We start from the raw sequence: 17,574 nt of genomic DNA, 5'->3' as shown, positions 1-17,574 counted from the left end.
CCAAAGTCTAACTGGCACTTGTTTTTTATAGTTTAGCCTACTGCTTTTTATGGGGCTGCTTACTGTTCGCTCCTGACAAAATGTTTAATGTCTCAGGTCTGCCATAGCATCTCTGAGGAACCTGGGAAAGCTATCAGCCAGTCTGGGCATGAGTTACAGTCTAAAAATAGAGGGAATAACAGCTGAAAATCCTGTGACAGGCCTTTTTGTAATGAACTGACTCCAAATCCCAAGTCACAATTCATGAAGGTTATCCAGTTTCATTCATTCTCAGTTTTGTTGCAAATGTACGTTCATCCTTTGCCTAGGGTCAAGTTAAGTACCTGGATCTTCCAAAACGAAGGTGTTTAGAAACACTTACATGAGCCTAAAGCCCAGGCAAACTGCTCAGCCTGGCCCTCAAGGTGGCCCAAGCAAGACTGTATCTCACCTTAGCTCAGGGTTTATTATACTGCAAGACCATGGAGGCCAGAAAAAGGCCTCACCTTTGATACTGTACAGGGTAAGAGTCACCATCCAGAAGTCAGGAAGCATTGTGTGTGCTTGCTGCCCTTATCCTGGCAATCTGGGAAGCCAAGTTTGTGGTCAAACATGCTGGTAAGTGCACTGCATGCAAATAAACTGCATACAGTGACAAAATCAGAGTTCAAACCAAGGAAGAAAACTTGCAATCCTTGAAATATATGAATTACTACTTGAGTACACTTAACTTCTGAGTTCAAAAGGAGAGTTATAAATGGAGTAAGGATGAATCATTTGAAACTTGTCCAGATCTTAACTCTGCTTATTCTGATTATTACAAATGATCTGCTAGTTGTTGGATCTTAGCTTGTATTAGCTACTGTAGCACATCACTGTACTTCCTTTGAAGTCAGTTTGATTAGTAAGTTTTAAGGGCTATCAGTAACTTCTAGAAGACCAGGATGTAACATTTTAAATACAGTATCCAAACAAAGCACCTGATTGTGATTACTTCAAAATTGCCACGAATAGCAAAGGCTTTCCTCACTTTGTGCAGATTTTTGGGCCAGTTCAGCCAATTATGAAGTTCAAGAGTATAGAAGAGGTCATAAGAAGAGCCAACAGTACTGAGTATGGACTCACAGCTGCAGTGTTCACAAAGAATCTGGACAGAGCATTAACACTAGCTTCAGCACTGCAGTCAGGAACAGTCTGGTAAGCAGTGTGGGACCAGAGTGTGGGCTGGGATTTTGTTTCCTGGGAGCGGAGAGGGAGTATGATTTGGAATCCTGTGTATGTGCCACAGCTAAGATGTATTAGTCTGCTTAATTCCTAATATCCTGCTTAAAAGCAACATCCATTCATCAAAATAAGGTGGTAAAGACCAGACAGTCAGGCAAGAAATGGACTTTTTGTTCCTTCAGTCGATGTAGTTCTTTGACTGGAAATTCCTGGAAGTGTAGGGGTTGTAGTGAGTTCCACCAGACATGATGCCTTTCAAAATCCTGTGTGCGAAGGCAAGCAATTTTCACCATCTTTAGGAAGAAGCATCAGACGGGTCTTAGCTGCACAAATCAGCATGGACGGTAGATGGCATCACACCACTGTCAGCAAGATTAGCTATTTTTTGCCTATAAAATTACTTATTTCATATTAGAATCATTTTAAAGAAGGAATCCTGATTTTTTTTTTTTTTTCCCTGCTTAAGGTAGGAATTTGATCCGAGATCTGACTTTGATACCTACAGAGGATTGATTTCAAGACTTGGCATCAGAAGAATTTGCCTCTGAGTAACATTTACATGAAAATGGGATGTTAGGCTTTGAAGGATATACATGCTGTACATACATGAAGGTGCAGTCCTACAGCACCAAGCCATGGCTGTCTCTCTTCAGTCATTTGATCTTACTGAGATGCTGAGGAAGTATCTGCCTTAGCTTTTTGCTAATTTCTATAGAGAAATGCCTGGCACTTCCATTTTACTATAACACAATTGTCTAATGCAGTCCAACTTTTTTCTATACCTGGAAGTGGACGGTGGGGCTGCTCATGAGTGTTTATAGACAGCTTTCTGAGTAAACATGTTCAGTGCAGAATGTGCTTCATTAAATTAGGGAATAGGTTGTACTATTTATTTTAAGCACAGCTCTGAATGCAGCATAAATTCCAGCTCAAGCACAAATGTCTTTGCCATTAGAGACTATGAAGTGAGATGTAGGTCAGAGTGAGCACCACTCAAATGTTTTCTGTTTCTGACACAAAAGAAGATTTTATTGCTAAAATCTGATTTTGCAAGCGTATGAACTGTATAAAGAGAAAACTGCCAGATTTCAGCCTTTTTTGTGGTGGTGGTGGTGTCATCATCATCTTGTTTCTCCTTGGAATTGAATTGTGGTTTTACAATTGGTGTTTTTGTTGTAGGATCAACTGTTACAACGCGCTCTATGCACAGGCTCCTTTTGGTGGCTTTAAAATGTCAGGCAATGGCAGAGAACTGTGAGTTTTGCTCAGTATTTTGTTTATATGTGGATGATGAATGCAATAACTGTGAAAATGTTGTTGAATTTGCTTTAAACTATTAGGCTTGCAGTATGCTGCAGAGGGAGGTGCTAAGCCAGTACAGTGTGAATGTAATGCATAGATGTGAAAACCTGAGTGGTGCCTTTTAGAGTACCCTCATCTGCTTTATAAGCTCCTAATTACTCCTGATCAATCAGTTCTACTTGTGCAAGCATTTGTTTCTTTCCCAGTGAGGTGTAACTGTGTGTACTTAGGCTTGTGTGCTTCATGATTATGAGCAGTAGCGGGTCAAACTGATAGCTGGTATAAGTTAGCTTAGATCTGGTTTTAATGGCCTGATGTCATTTACAGCAGCCGACAATCAGAGGCTAAAATGCACTTGTGTAAATCTCTTATCTTAGGGGAATACATGTTAATAAGCTAAAATTGCTGGTCCCCTTCCCTCCTCTCTCTTCTCTTCCAGTGGTGAATATGCTTTGGCAGAATATACCGAAGTGAAAACAGTCACCATCAAACTCTCCCAGAAGAGCCCATGAAAGCAGAAGGCCTGAATGTGACACTGAATGTGGCACCTGGGGGATGTGTTCAGAGCAAGGGGGAGGGGAGGGGAGGAGAGGAAGGAGAATGGAAACACCTAACTTTATTCCTCTAGAAACACTGAATCTACTGGACTCCATTTTGTCAACTGGCTCATTGAAAACTGATTTAACTGACCCTACTGGCAGCGCAGCACACACTTGTACTGCACAAGTCCCTGGCTGGCCATCTGTCTGCTACCTGTGGCAGTGTTTGCAGGACATCTGCTTTCAAACTGTACCCCTGAAGGACGTGAACATCAGTGGCATGTTAGACAAGCTTCTGGTACCGTTAGTGCGAGGCGTCCCTGCCCACGGCAGGGGGTTGGAACTAGATGATCCTAAGGTCCTTTCCAACCTTAACTATTCTATGATTCTATATGGGTTTCACTTGGCTTAAATGGACTTGAGTGGTTGGGTTAATACAACATGACTGAAGTTGGCAGAGTTTGTGTGAAGACTGCAGCTGGAGTTCAGAATTTCAAGCTTTCATGGAAGGATTTGTAAAGGAATTCCCTTTGAAAGAGCTATCTTGGTCTCTCTAAAGATACATGCATTCTCCATAGTGGTGATATTCTAGCCCTGAATGAGATTTGTGGGAGTTTCCTAGAGGACTCCTTTAGGGCCAGTATTTCACCCAACAGAGCTAGAGTTTAAAGTGTCCTTGGAACCTGATGTTCTGGTGTGCACACATGCTGCAAATGCAAGGTACTGACTTTCTAACCCTTCTAGCTCCCAATGAGTCATAATTGTATTTCAAACCTTCACTATAGCACTTTTTGCAAGAAGATTTTGCACTGTACTTACCATGATGACACCGAGTTGAATGCTAAGCATGCAGCATGGTAGATATCCCACAGAAAATATCCCACACCAGTCCTTCTGATTTGGGGGAGGGAGCTGAAGAGCTGCAAGAAGCTGTCCTGCTTGCTCTTTCTCTGTAACTTTCAGGCTTTTTGAACATCTCTTCATTTTTTGAGCCAGAATTATTATTATCAGAGTAAAACTTACAAGCTCTCCTCACTGCTTTTTTATCCTGTATGAATATAGCTTAAAATACATTTCTGGAAGTACAGTATGAAAAGGCAGGTGCTCCCAAGCACACACTTAGTGCTGAAGATGTGGGTGTACAAGCAGTTATCATGGAATAAGCTATGGCTGGACTTAAATGTGTCAGCAGCTTTGCAGTAATTGCCCCTGTGAATGCTGTCATCTTGTGGCAAGCACAGAGTAGCTGGTCCTTCACCGAGAACTAAACTGCCTTGAACTGTATAAGCATGCTCGTACATGAATAGCATCCACGGAGTGGCTGTCACACCAAGTTCATGCCTTAGTCCATACTGCAGTAACTTCTTTGCATGCCCAGACTTTACTATGAGATTAATGACAAGGTGCCAGTTCCTGGGCTCACTACTCCCCCTCCTCTTCCTGCTGATTCTGTACCGGAGAACCACTGGCAAGTGTATGGGAAGTTCCACATTTGCAGGAGCTGTGAATATGCAGGAGTTAGTGGTGCCAGCTTGTTAGGGAGTTCAGCTGATCTCACTGGGATTGTCCTCTGAGAGCAAACCAACAGAGGTTCCTTACAGCCATCAACAGATCTCCATGGATAAAGATTCCTGCCTGGAGCCTTCCAGATGTCAGTGCCTGAAGCAGAAATGCAGGTCTAACCTCTCTTCTCTGGTGCAAGCAAGGATTTAACCAGTACCTGACTTAGCTCAGAGATGTACTCAGTCAGTAACAAGTTCTGCCGCATCAGTGGACCTTTTTTTTTTTGGAGCAGGAAGGAGGTGGTAAGTAAGGAAAATGTTTGCATGAGCCTAAACTTCCTTATTAGTGAACACTGAAATTGCACTTCAACCCTGCTTAACTTCTTAAATGACATACCTCCAGCAGCAGTGCATAGCACGAGCATGTGAGACAGGTAAATCTCTCCATCCAGTGAAGGAAAGTCCTCCCTTCCCCATGAAAGGCCAAATGGGAACATTGTAAATAACTTTCTATGTTTTGTAAAACACTTTTAGAGTCCAAACAGCATCTCAGACATTTTACTTTTGCCTGCTGGACGGTTTTCTAGGGCTGCAGTCAGGAGGGGGAGAAGGCAAACAGTAAAAGGCTGGTTATCTTGCCCTGTCTCTGTGTTTTCAATGGACAGTGGTTGAAACCAAAATCATCTGAAGTTCTGAAGTTCCTAGTATTCTGGCTTTATATGTATGATATGTATTTCACCTCTTTTTTCTTAATCAAGTTTTTAAAAAGTCAGTGTATCTCTTATTGTATAAATCAGGGTTTGACTCTACACACTGAATTTTGTAAGTTATATAACACTAGACACTAACTTTAAGATAACCCCTTAGCGGGTATATATTCTTCCATTGCACACCAAGGCTTTCATATGAAATACTAGGTTTGGGTTTTTATGTTAAAAAAGAACTATATTTATAAATTAGGAGACAGTTAATCTAATGTATTTTTATAGCTAAAGGTACAGGAAAATGCTATGTTTAAACCTCATGTATATATTTAGACTCTGGGTATCTTTGTAATAGTTCTCATTCCTAATAAATGTTTAACTTTGTGAAGTGGTTTCTACATGCTGCACGTTAAGGGTGAGGAAGCAGAAAACTTCCATTGACTTCACTCTCTAACGGAGAGGAGTAAGTTGAATGCCTTTTGTTTTTACACTGATCAGTGCTTTAAGATAATTACAGCCCCTCTTACGCATGTAGTAAGACTCTTTCCATTAGCAAACAACGTCCACTCAACTCCATCCTCCTCTCACTGGGTTTAATTGCACTCTGACTTTGGCACATTGTGTCAACACAAGCAAACCTTAGAGAGGCTTACTGTTCAGTTCTTCTAAACCAAACTGGCCCTGAATTGCTGTAGTTACAGTGGGTTCTTCCTCAGAGTTGTGTCTGTTTCACTTCATTCAGTAGCCCAGCAGTAGTCCCCAGGTGGAAACGTGCACAAGGCACAACGTCATTTCAAGGTACCTTTTCCATGTGGCAGAACTGAATGCAGAGTGCTTGTCTGCACATGTGTATCTGGGGATGCAGTATCCCACTGGGGATTCCAAAGGAATCTGAACCTGGGTTCGTTCCTGAAGTTTGTGAAGGATTAGCCTATTTGAAAAGCAAAGCTCTGAAGTGTGTTCAGTGCTTTGCACACAAAAACTGCAGCATGTGCCTGCTGGCTTACCCTTTAAGCAGTCACTTTTGTAAGTTATGCCCTTACAGTAAGCTGAGGAGAAGGAGAGCAGAGCTGCAGCTGGCAGGGGCAAGCACAGCTCCTTCCAGTTGAGTAAACGGGAGAAAGGGTGCTAAAACCAGGTACCACTACTGTGATTGCAGCTAAAAGCAGATTAATGGGACCTGAACATAAGTAAAAGCACCAGAGAAGACCCATCCTCTCTCTATCCCCATGATCACATCAAAGAAACACCTGAGGCAAGTCTCAGGCTGGATGCAGCCATTCCATGAATGGATATGGCTTTTTGCACCCTCAAATGGTCATCAGAGATCGATTTCTTGGTACAGACCAGGGAAGAAAACCCCCTCTGTATCCTATCAATATGGTATTCTGTAAATTATAGTGATTTACAGAATCACTGCGAACAAAGGAAAAAGCATGCAAAAGTCTTTTCTTAGTACACCAATGAGTGGGGAAGGCAGAGCAGTACCAGGCTTGTTAGAGGTTCCTGTACCGGGGCATGAAGGGGTTTGTGATGGGAAAACGATATTCCAGATGGAGCACGGCCTGTCCACCTCCTTCGGAAGGAAGGGGGCAACCTCGCCTTGCTTTTCCAAAGAGGAGCAAACTCCCTTCTGGGGAAGGAGCAACTTTCAAAGAAAGGAATCTCGGATCAGCGCTGCTACCGGTAAGGCCCGGCCGACTGATGCTGACAGGAGATGGGCAGCGGTGTTACGAGCCCGGGGAGCTCTACGGCAGCAGGCTGTGAGCCCGAGCACCTCCTGACAACCCGCTGTAGCTGAGAGGGTCCCGCTTCAGCCCCTGCAGCTCCCAAAGTCTGCTGTTGCCCCCAGACAACCCCAAAGAGTGGGGACCCGGCGGACACCACTCGCTGCTGGTCCCGGCTGGACAAGGAGCCCACAGGAGCAGCCCCGGGCGCTTCCTCTCCTCTCCCTCCACGTCTCCTCAGCCCTCGGGAGGCAGGCGAGGCGCGGCCCGCCACCCTCAGCAGCGCCCGGCAGGGCGCAGCCCCTCACGGCGGCCGAGGCCGGGCGGGCCCTCAGCGGCCGCGGGCCCGGTGGCGGAGGAGGCGCCGCGCCGCTGCCCCGCTCCTTTTCCTTCCTCCCTCCCTCCGCCTCCCGCGCCCCACAGCGAGGCGGGCGGGCGGCCGAGCGCCGGAGGAGGAGGTGGAGGAGGCGGTGGAGGAGGCGGCGGCGCGGTCGCAGGGACCCCGCGGGCCCCGGGAGGCAGGAGGTACCGTGGCTTTGCTGCCGCTTCGGCCTGGCCGTGCCGAGGGCACCTGCTCCGCCGTGAGGGGAGGCGGCGGGCTGGGGGCTGCCGGGGCTTTTCGTGTGGAGAAAGTAGGGGGGAAAGGCTTCTTTAAAGTACAATAAAAGTGCGGAGGGAACTTTGCGGCGCTGCCCGCCCCTCCCCGGCCCGGGCAGGCGGAGAGCAGCCGCCCCGCCCGGCTGCCCCGGCCCGGCGCGGAGAGGAAACACTCGAGGCTTGCTCTGAGGAGAACTCGGTTTATGGACGCGGGGCTGAGGGCTGAGAGCGGCTCCTCCCGGGCTGTCCCGGCTCCCCTCGGCCGAGCGGCCACAGGGGAGGGCTGGGGACACCTCGAATGGGGGGGATGCCTCATTTCCCCTCAGTGTGGGGAGAAGGGGGGTTGGCACTTTCTGCACAGAGCAGACCGAAGGACATGTGTCCCGCCGGGCTGGGATGTCTCCAGGCAGGAATGAGGCAGGCCGTGTCGGTTCCAGTGTGTGATGGCAGGCAGAGGAGCCCGCAGTGGGTTTTCCATCCCGAGGGTGTTCTGGGGCTCTGGATCCCTGGTGGTACCTGTTGCAGTGCCCAGGTGGGCTGCTTGGAAGCAGCAGGTGATTGGAGCGGAGAACTGAAGTTCTGGCATGTTTCTGGTGAGCTGGGAAGCGATCCCGGTGAGACCGTGGTGTGCATGGGTGCCTTGCTGCCGTTAGGCACCATACACAGGGTGAGACTGGACAGGCAGAGCGGAGAGCAGGTCCTCGGGATGCTCCAGGCGTGGTTGGGTGCCCTGGGACACTGATGATAGCTGCGAGGAGCAGGTCTCAGGAGGGAAACCGGGAATGTGTGAAATGGGATCTAAATCAGCCTTCAGGTGTGTTCTGCACATTCACACTGCTCCTTCTGCAGAGCCCATAGGATCCTTCTCCCTAAATCAAATGAACACACGGTGTTTGCTTGTGTCACAGTTGGGTTTATCTTGCTTAAGGTAAAAGCACTGTTATTATATAGACAAAGGTCCTGAAGTACAGAAATGATGCTTTGACAGGTGCTGTGTGGCATTAGTATATGTGGCTACAGCGTTTAGTGTCCTATCTGAAGTTAAAGGGAACTGATTATCAAAACCACCTTATTATTGTTCCTGACAGTGTTTTCCTTTCATTGCGTATGAGGAAAGTTTCAACCTGGGGAATTAACGGAGTAGAAAGCTAAGAATCGGGAGTGGGGTGGTTTTCAATACTATATGGTCCACACTGACCCCAATGGAGACAGTTTCTTGTACGATTGCTGTGAGTGCACATGGTGTGCCCCATCGTATAGCAAGGAAATGCCTCAGAAACCAGCATCTGCTAAAAGAGCTGGTCCGTTGGTCTTTGCATGGGGAAGTATTTATTCTTGCTGAAGCTGCTCAGTGCATTTATAAGCGAGGGCGCAGGGGAAGCAGCTGCTGGAAGCATCACATCCCTTTCATTTTCAGAGTTAACAACCTGGACCGCTTTTGGGATCTTGGCATGTTCTAGGGCAGAATCCGGTCCTCCACTGCCATGGGCCCAGTTCACCAGTTCATGGGCTGGATCTGGGCTTAGAGACCACCTCCATCTCAGCCTCCTGCAGCAGCCAGAGCCTCTTACTGCACTGGGATGTGAGAGCTGCTGGGGCTTGACCTGGGAAATGAGCAGGCTGGCATGTGGAGGGAGGGATGAGTTGATGCTCAGGCATCTGCATCCATCTAGATCTGCCACCATCCAGCTGCAAAGGAGGTGTTTGTGGCCTGTGTGTGTAAGTGCTTGCATGCAGCCTGGCCCAGGACTCTCAGTCCATATCATTATTTGTCATATGGCACCCAAATTATTTTTCCCACCTCTGAAAAACACCAAAGCACCAAACCACAGTCTGTGGTCAGCACCCAGAGCCTGGATTTCAGGCTCTCTGCTGGGCTTGGGCTGTGAGTTTTGGTTCCTGCTGCCAGGCACCACAAAGTAGGGGTCATCAGAAGCTGAGTTTTGCTGCTAAGTGCACTTAAAATTCAATTATTTGCCTAGAAATAATTGATGTAGCTTTCAGGGACTTTTAACATTGTCAGCTGGTGATTAAAAACCCTGTAAAATGGGGGAAGAGCAGAAAACTTCCTGGAGAATGGTGATGGGTCAATATATTCTCCTTGGCCTTTGATCCCAATGCAGGAAGCCCTCTGCTCGGGGAGGGTTAGGGATACTCTTGGGTCTTACAGGCTGAAGAAGGATGTGGGTTACATGCTTTGGCAAATTAGAGCCTCTAATCAAAACTTCAGTATTGCACACCTGATGTGAGAAAAACCAATAGCAGTCAAAGATGAAGGGCATCACATTACGTTTGAGAGGCTTTTACTCACTGAAACTGAAAGCAGAAAGTGAATGGGCACTGATACTGGTTGGGCACACGCTGCAAATTCACTTTTAACCCCTGTGGAAGATGCATTCAAAGAGAGAAAATTCCAGGTGTGCAGTGGTGAAGAGGTAAGGAGATGGAAATGCCTTTGGAGACTGAGCCGTGCAGTTTTCTGCTGGCTGTTGTGCAAGACAGTTCAGAAGAAGCCAACTTTAAGAGCTACTCAGGGCCTGATTTGCCTCCTTGAACATGTTTGAAGAAGCCTGAGGCTTTTAGGAGCACTGGGCAAAGGGGAAGGAGCTGGTGTGTTTCTCTTAACCCTCTTTTCTTTTCTACAGAGCACTGTCTCACAGTAACCACATCAGTATTTCTCAGTTTCTCACGGTGGAGTCTTACAAGAGCCGCAGTCTTCTTTGTGGACGGGAAAGGTTTTGAGGTTGCATTTAGGATTTTTCCAGCTGCACTGCATGGTTTCAATGCTCTGCCTTTACACTAGCTTGTGGAGAATCTGAAACTGCAGCTGTGACCCCTGCCCACCCCCAAAGACTGAGCAGCTTCAGCGGAGAAAGATTGGGAACATTATCCTTCTATAGCAGAGATGTTAGTCTTCTCTGTTAATTCATGTTATGCTCTTAACAAAGCTATTATGAAAATAATTGTATTTATAGGATGATAAATGCATTTCTGCAAAGTAACATTTAGACAACTGCATTAGACTGCAGAGGAATAAGCGTCATGCAATTTCTAGACAATTAATTTGTTTTGCTGTTTATTTTTAAACAGAGCAAATGATGTTTCGTCAGGATGGTGCTTACTAACAGCCTCTGCTCCTGCGTTTACTTGATGGAGATCATTCAGCTTTGACAACACTTCTGTTTTGGGTGCTGCAGAAAGTTTGTCTGTTGGATTTTCACAACTGCGACCCAGAATGTACTGGTGTGTGGGAACTGAGGAATCCGCTGTTTGCAGAGAGAGCAACATGGATCCACAAAATGGTAAATGGGAAGATTTCTTTCCTTTCCTGCTCAGATTGGGAGCAAAAGGTTTTAAGAGTGGCCAGCTGCCACTGAGTTTCAATGACATTTAAATGTGTGGAAGATCTTTGAGTGATTTGAGCTCCAATCATTGAAAATGTATAGGATAGAACAAGGAATTTTACTTCCAAGGAGAGTCATGTTGAACTACTCAGGTGGTAAGAATAGCATTCCTCTGAAGACTGATTTTTCTCCAGAGGCCTACGGAATTAGTCAATATATGTATCACGTCTCACCAGTTCCTAAATATGTTTTACAAGATCTGTGCTTTTTCAGCGTGTGAATGCAAATATGTTCCCAGCCGCTGATGCAGTGTGTATTTGGGGGATGAAAGCTGCTAAAATCAGAGCATCATTCCTCAGGCTGAACCTGATATTAACCTGCTCCAGTTTTATTGTCAGCTTTGATTTAGTGGCTTGCAGCGGGTTATTGTTGTCTAGGTTGGAAGGTCTCTGTTCATACAATGTCATAAATCCATAGTGGGAATTTCTCTTTAGGAGGGACATATGCTTCAGGTTGCTTCCTGTAAATTTAGTTTGTTTTCTGAGCAGCCAAATTATTTTTGGATGGCTTTTATCACTGAAACCCTCAGCTCCTCAGCGCTGCTGCCTTTCTCTGAGTCAAAACCCAGTTATGATCCTGCAGCAAGAAATAGCCGCCTGGTTATTGTATAACGGTATTCCCCCCTTGCAACAAGCAGTTCATTAGGAGGCAGCATCTGCGTTTTAAGTGTGGGATGAAGGTGTGTTTGACGCTTTGTAGTGAGTAAGCAGGCTTCAGCAGAAGCTAATGTTTTTGCAGCCTTATTTTGGATTTTATCAGCAACTATGAAGCAAAATCTGATAGTTTATTCAGAGGCCACCTTATCTGGTTTGAAGACGTTTCTCACCAGCATCACAGGGAGCTCTGGGGACTCTTTCTCTGTATGTATGCTGCTTATTCTGTGATACTGATTTTTCTCTTTGGTTTTGCTTTTGTTAATCAGCATTGTATCTTTCTGTAATTATGAGGAGCATTTGGTTATTGCATATCCTTAAATTCTATCTTCTGAGTTTCTCTCTGGAAGAAATTATCTCCACTTGAATACTAAGCTATAAAACATGAGAAGAATTTTAATCTGTGCTAATGATTCACAAGTGTTAAGAATTGCTAAATTTTTGTTCTGCAGTAGTGATTTGACAAGTTTTTCTCCCTGTTTAAAGATACAGTAAATAAAACAAATTGGTTTAGGAGTGCATAATGAAGTGAAAAGCAAAAAAGGCAGTTCTACATTGTAAGTTCAGTTTTTGTTCTGGGAACTTTATTACATGCTTCTGTTATGTAAATATATTCAGTTAAACTGGTTAACTGGAAGCAGACAAATCGTACCGGTATAACTCTTCTATACACGTCTGGGTTATTGTATTTGATAAACAGTGTTGGAAGGTTGGCAAAGGGATCCTGTGAATGTTTAAGATTGAGTACTGCCCTGGTTGATTTGTCTTTGTAAGCATGCTGTACATGTTTAAACTCTTTTTTTATTTCAGCCTTGTTTGAGTCCTGCCAAGAATAATTGTCATTAGCTGGCTGGTCCACTCCCTAAATTAGCTGGTCCTTGTTCTGCATTTGTATCCTATTACAGAGCTTGATGGCAGGAATGAGGTGACTCATTCAGCCTCCACATCTGAACCTATTGTTTACAGGATTTATTAACAATATAGATGCAGCCTCCTGCTTCCATTCAGTGGGAACCACTGGGAAGTGGAGTGAGATCACAGATCATTTCTTTAATGCCGATGACCTCATTAGTACTCCCAAAGCTTGGAGGCTTTCTTGGGGGGGCAGGAAGGACAGGGTGGATGTGAGGGGTTTAACAAACAGCACAGCAGTGCTTGTGCCTCAGTGATGGATCAGTGCAGCGTTATGGCTGGCAGTGCTGGAGGCACCTTCCAGAGGGTACCATGAGCACCCGCTGCCTTGATCATTTGAAAGCCTTAAGGATTTAGGGCTTTTTTCCCCCCCCCACAGCTATGCATTTGGCCAGGTGTCCATGTGGAGAATAGGTTCACAGCATCGCTGACTCTAGGTAGCAAATGTAAGATATGATGCAAGGGCTCACCTTACTGCTTGCGTCTCCTTTGCTATTGCTCTTGGCTGTGGCAGTGATCTTGCTTGTATCCCAGCAGGATGCTCAGTTATCGTCAGAGCTGTGCTTCAGAACTGGACCCTCTCTACCCTCTGGGAATGGTGCTGGGCTTGACTCAATGCCAGCTGAGCACCCACTGGTCCACAGAGAGGATTTGTCATTGGAGTGCAGAATAACGCTCCATTTTGGGTGCAGTCAGCATCTCCCTTCCCTCCTCAAACCCTGCTTTCCCTCTCCTACATGTGTTCATCTTGCCCTAATTAAAAGCAAGAAAGCAAGCAGAGATACGGGGGTGGCTGCAGCTTCTTATGGAACACAGATTTTGGGTTTTTTAAACTTGATTAAAGAGTTCTACATAATATAGTGAAGGTGACATAATACCAGGCTTGTAAGAAATACAATGTAAGCCCAGAGATACCACTGTATGAATGCTTAAAACAGAAAAGAGAGTCATCTTTCTGTGGGCTGGTTGGTTTCTTTGAATCTTATGAAATTTTACAGCTAGGATTTAATTCTCGTAGGATATTCTAGGAGACAGTTCAGCAAAGATGTAGAAAAGCAATCATTGTCTGCTGAAATGTAAGGGCAGTTTTGTTAAAGAGCTTATTGCTGTCTTACTGAGGATTTTATTCAAAGTCTCAGTGTTCATGTGCCACTTGTTTGTGTCTCGGAGGTGGAATTGGATTATCCTTCAAGCACACCAGAGGGTGTCTCTTTCCTCCTTCTAAATCTAGAAATGGGCTTTGATAAGGGTGTTATGTTGTAATATATATAATATTACATATTAGGGACTATGATGCCAATGATAGTTGCTTGACATTTTATAGTAGCTTTGCACATATTAACTAAATCGACCTTCACGTTTCTTTTGAGGCAAATCTGGTTTAAGCTGGTGACTTCCAATTTCCTGTCCACGGAAGCACAAGTGGACATGGGCAGAATGCCTGAAAAAGCGACCTAAATATTAAGATGAGGGATCAAACAAGTGACCAGATTATAATGGCTTCAGGTGGCATTTGGAGTGGACCAAAGACTCTTAAAGCTGTGCTTCACAAGTGCTGTGGTGACCCAGCAGCTCCCAGGGCCTTGTATTTTGTTAGAAAGAAGATACTCAACGATTGTAGTGACCTTTGCAACCCCATCTGGGCCATGGCTCAGCTCAGTACTGACTCAGAGGGAAAGCAGCTGCCTCCAGTGCAAGTAAGAGGAGTTTAACTGGAAGAGTTAAACAGTCATTTTAACAAGAGGGACTGCCCAGGAACGAGTGCAATTCTATGTGGAAAGTTGCACAAGGGGTTGAATGGTGACAGCTTGAGGTTAGCTAATAGCAACTGAAATGGTTCATTCTCTGGGGACACGGCTTTGTGCATGCAGCGTCACGCCCCGGTTTGCATCAGGGCAGAACATCTGCAAATGTGGCCCAGACCTTCATCAGAGGCTTTCTGAGGAGGTGACAGGGTCTGCCTGTCACCAGGACTGTATGTGGAGGGATGGAAACTTAGGGAGACCGTGCTCTTGTTCTCGCTTTGGTGCTTACTGGCTAACCTGAGCCTGCCAGGCTGTCAGTGTGAAATCCACTTAAAAAGTAAGTCTACAGGAAGAACTGACTTCTTTGCAGCAGTAAAAGCAGCAGAGCTCACCCGCTCCAGGGTGTGCATGTAAATGGCCTCCAGATCATTTTTGGTGTCATTTGCTGTCATTTCCACTGTTGTTTTTGTTGCCTGTGACGGGCAGGAACTGGCATTTGCTAGTGAGAATATCTTTGCTTATAAATTTTCCCTGTTGAATAGAGGAGGAAGGGAAAATCAGTGTTGGCAGCACCACTGGTGTCACTTTGTTCCTCGTGAAATCACCATGTAAACCTTAAAACCTTTACAGCAGCTGTGTGCATGGGGCTTGGGCCAGGTCTTAGGGCATGTTGACTTAGCCCCATCTGTGGCACATTGTGCTGTGCAACAGGGAAGATGTACTTGCACCCTTTGTCCTGCTTTTTCCATCCAGGCATTTCCCTGTAGTAACATTACCCTGAGCCTGCTACGACAGCATGGTGGTGTGAAGGACAAGGAGAGCATCTGGGAGGTGACTTGAGCACTAGAGACCTGCAGTGTGTTGTTTGCTTGAAGTTCTGTATAATCAGAGTAAATGAGCCTTGAAGGTCTGGTTTTCTTCCTGCTCCTTAAACTGTGAGTCCAAACAACAAATTGAAAGTATTCCTGCAAGCAAAAAATGAAGAAGGCAAAAAATAAACCAGGTGCCTTATGTGAGTTAGTCTTACTGCATGATGCCCTGCAGAAGACGTAGGAAATGCTAGGCAGGAATAGGAAGTACACTGGTAAAGTAGTAATAGGCCTGTATTTTTAACCCCATTTAAATACACACTCTACAGAAGTGGTGCAGTCTCACACAGGGCCAAAAGCTGATGCGGAAGTCCAGCCTGCAGCAGAAAATGCATGTAGTTAAGTCTGTCCTCCTGTGTAGACTGTAACAGAGCTGCGTATTGCACCATCTCACCAAGCTGGGCTGGGTTGCTGAAAAGGGCAACAAATGCTGGAGTGTTTACAATTAGGAGCCTAATTTAAGACATTCTGAACTGATTCTCAGAGCCTGGATACTAAGCTCAGTTATCCACACCCACCCTTAGATGTCCCTTCTAGTTTGAAGTGGAGGCATCTGGAAGAACCATTTGCCTTTGAAAATGTCTTCATGTGTGTGTGTAAAATGGGAGTTTGGCTTGTGGGTGCTGCATCCCTTTAGAGTCAGGGAGGTATAAAGGAATACTTAGGTCTTAGTAGTGGCAGGAACAGCTTTGTCCAGATAAATACCATCAAAGCCAGCCTGATCTTGAACTTGTGGGCAGTAGCTGCTGGGAGGGCCAGCAGTGTGGTGCAGACCTTAGGAAGCTAAGTGAGCAGACAGTCCAACCTGAGAGCCAGACTGATTTACTGAGAGTAGTAAATCATTGATCTTTGTCTGAGCAGTACCTGGCATTATCTGCTGCTGTACAGCTTTATTTTTCCACCTTTCGGTTAAAATGTATTTGTGGTATTACAATATCATACAATGTAATGCAAAATGTATTAATATTTACACTACATTAAGATGTAACTTATGACAACTCAGTCAAGAAGCCTAGAAGAAAACAAAGCTGAGGTGATGGGGTAGTAAAGAAAACCCTTTGCTCTTAGACCCTGTACACTGGGACTACTTAATGATGTGTGATTATAAGGTAGCTCTTAGGTGAGGGCTGACACTGTGGTCATAGAGCCATTGTCCTCTGTTTCAGTGGGAAAAAGCAATTGATAGTGCTCCCACCACCTCAGTCTTCACCAGGCCTGTCACTGATTTAGGGTTTTGTCAGTGATGTTGCAGGTGATTTTATACCTGCACTGGAGAAAGTGCTGTGGTCTTCTCCGAGGTCTTATCCTTTGGGGCCTTTATCCAAAACCCATTAAAGTCTTTGCACTGACATAACAGGCTTGGGACCAGATCTTCAGGGATCCTTACAGCATTAAGTCTGCGGTTCATTTGGTTTTCATTTGTCTGATCAATAAAAGGGCTGCCAGGGCACTGCTTGGCAGGAGGCAGGTAACTGGGAGGAAACGTTTGCATTGCTCACAGGGTGTAAGGGATGGATTTTATTCTGTTCAGCTCCCGGTCTGCTGTATAGAATCATAGAATTGTTTAGGTTGGAAGAGACCTTTAAGGTCATCAAATCCAACTCTTAATGCAGCACTGCCAAGTCCACCACTAAACCATGTGTCACTAAGTCACATCTACATGTCTCTTACAGGGATGGTGACTCAACTGCGAAGTCTGTCTCTGAATAAGTTTTGTTTCAGATTTTACATCAGTTTAGACTCCTTAAACCAAGTCTGTGTGCTCATTTGTGGGTCAGAAATTGCTTATTTGCATGATTATGTATCACCACACCAGCAGCCCTTTCATGGAAGCTGCTGATAGTTTCACAACAGAAGTGTGCCCATGCTTTGAATTTGTGCCTTGCTCTTACTTGGAGGGAGGACTTATAAAAGAAGTCTTTAAATATTAGGGAAAGCCTTCAAACTTCATGAAGCTTCACGTGTTGCTATGGAGAGGCTGGCAGGACTTGGGGTCTGCCATGGAGCTGCAGATCCTCACTTTCTTGGCTTGCCCTCTCTAGCTGGCGAGGGTGACTGATCAGTGGTGACCTTCAGGAACTTCTCAGCTGCAAAGACAAGCCCCATGTTGTGTCGCCCAAGGGTGAGGGAAAGGGTCAGGCTGCTACAGGAAGGGCAGGAGGAAGGAGAAGGGTGAAAGGAGGCAGGGACTGGGACTGGAGCTGGAAGAGCAGCTTAATTTCATTTCTAATAGTCAGTCTCTAGCTTCCAAGCGTAAAGGTTGGGATTATGGGTACTGCTGGGGAAAACTCAGGAGTCCCAGGCTGTCCATGGCTCCTTTTCTGCGCAGAGTTGAAAATCATGGAAAAATAACGAACCAAAGCAGTGATTCAAACGAGAAGTCTGGATAAATTTAGCTCAAATATTCTTGGTATGTT

General features: G+C 45.5%; 2 protein-coding genes across 2 annotated transcripts in view; both read left to right on the top strand.

Moving 5' to 3' along the window:
* ALDH1A3 (aldehyde dehydrogenase 1 family member A3) overlaps positions 1-5,638 on the top strand; it is a 33,674-nt gene extending 28,036 nt beyond the window's left edge. Inside the window, exons 11-13 of the mRNA XM_061446653.1 lie at positions 1,019-1,176; positions 2,383-2,457; positions 2,945-5,638. Of these exons, the coding sequence (XP_061302637.1) occupies positions 1,019-1,176; positions 2,383-2,457; positions 2,945-3,017 (306 nt within the window). The 3' untranslated portion in view covers positions 3,018-5,638. The remainder of the gene's footprint in view (positions 1-1,018; positions 1,177-2,382; positions 2,458-2,944) is intronic.
* Positions 5,639-7,351: 1,713 nt separating this feature from the next.
* Positions 7,352-17,574, top strand: part of LRRK1 (leucine rich repeat kinase 1) — a 76,817-nt gene continuing 66,594 nt past the window's right edge. Inside the window, exons 1-2 of the mRNA XM_061446650.1 lie at positions 7,352-7,502; positions 10,665-10,876. Coding sequence (XP_061302634.1) covers positions 10,810-10,876 — 67 coding nt within the window. The 5' untranslated portion in view covers positions 7,352-7,502; positions 10,665-10,809. The remainder of the gene's footprint in view (positions 7,503-10,664; positions 10,877-17,574) is intronic.

The sequence above is a fragment of the Pezoporus flaviventris genome, unplaced genomic scaffold, assembly GCF_033815535.1.
Source record: "Pezoporus flaviventris isolate CSIRO_AGI_PZ_B2104156 unplaced genomic scaffold, CSIRO_AGI_Pfla_v1 ptg000006l, whole genome shotgun sequence".
Lineage (NCBI taxonomy): Eukaryota > Metazoa > Chordata > Aves > Psittaciformes > Psittacidae > Pezoporus > Pezoporus flaviventris.
Note: the sequence above shows the minus strand (reverse complement) of the source record. Positions and strands in the feature narration are given on the sequence as shown.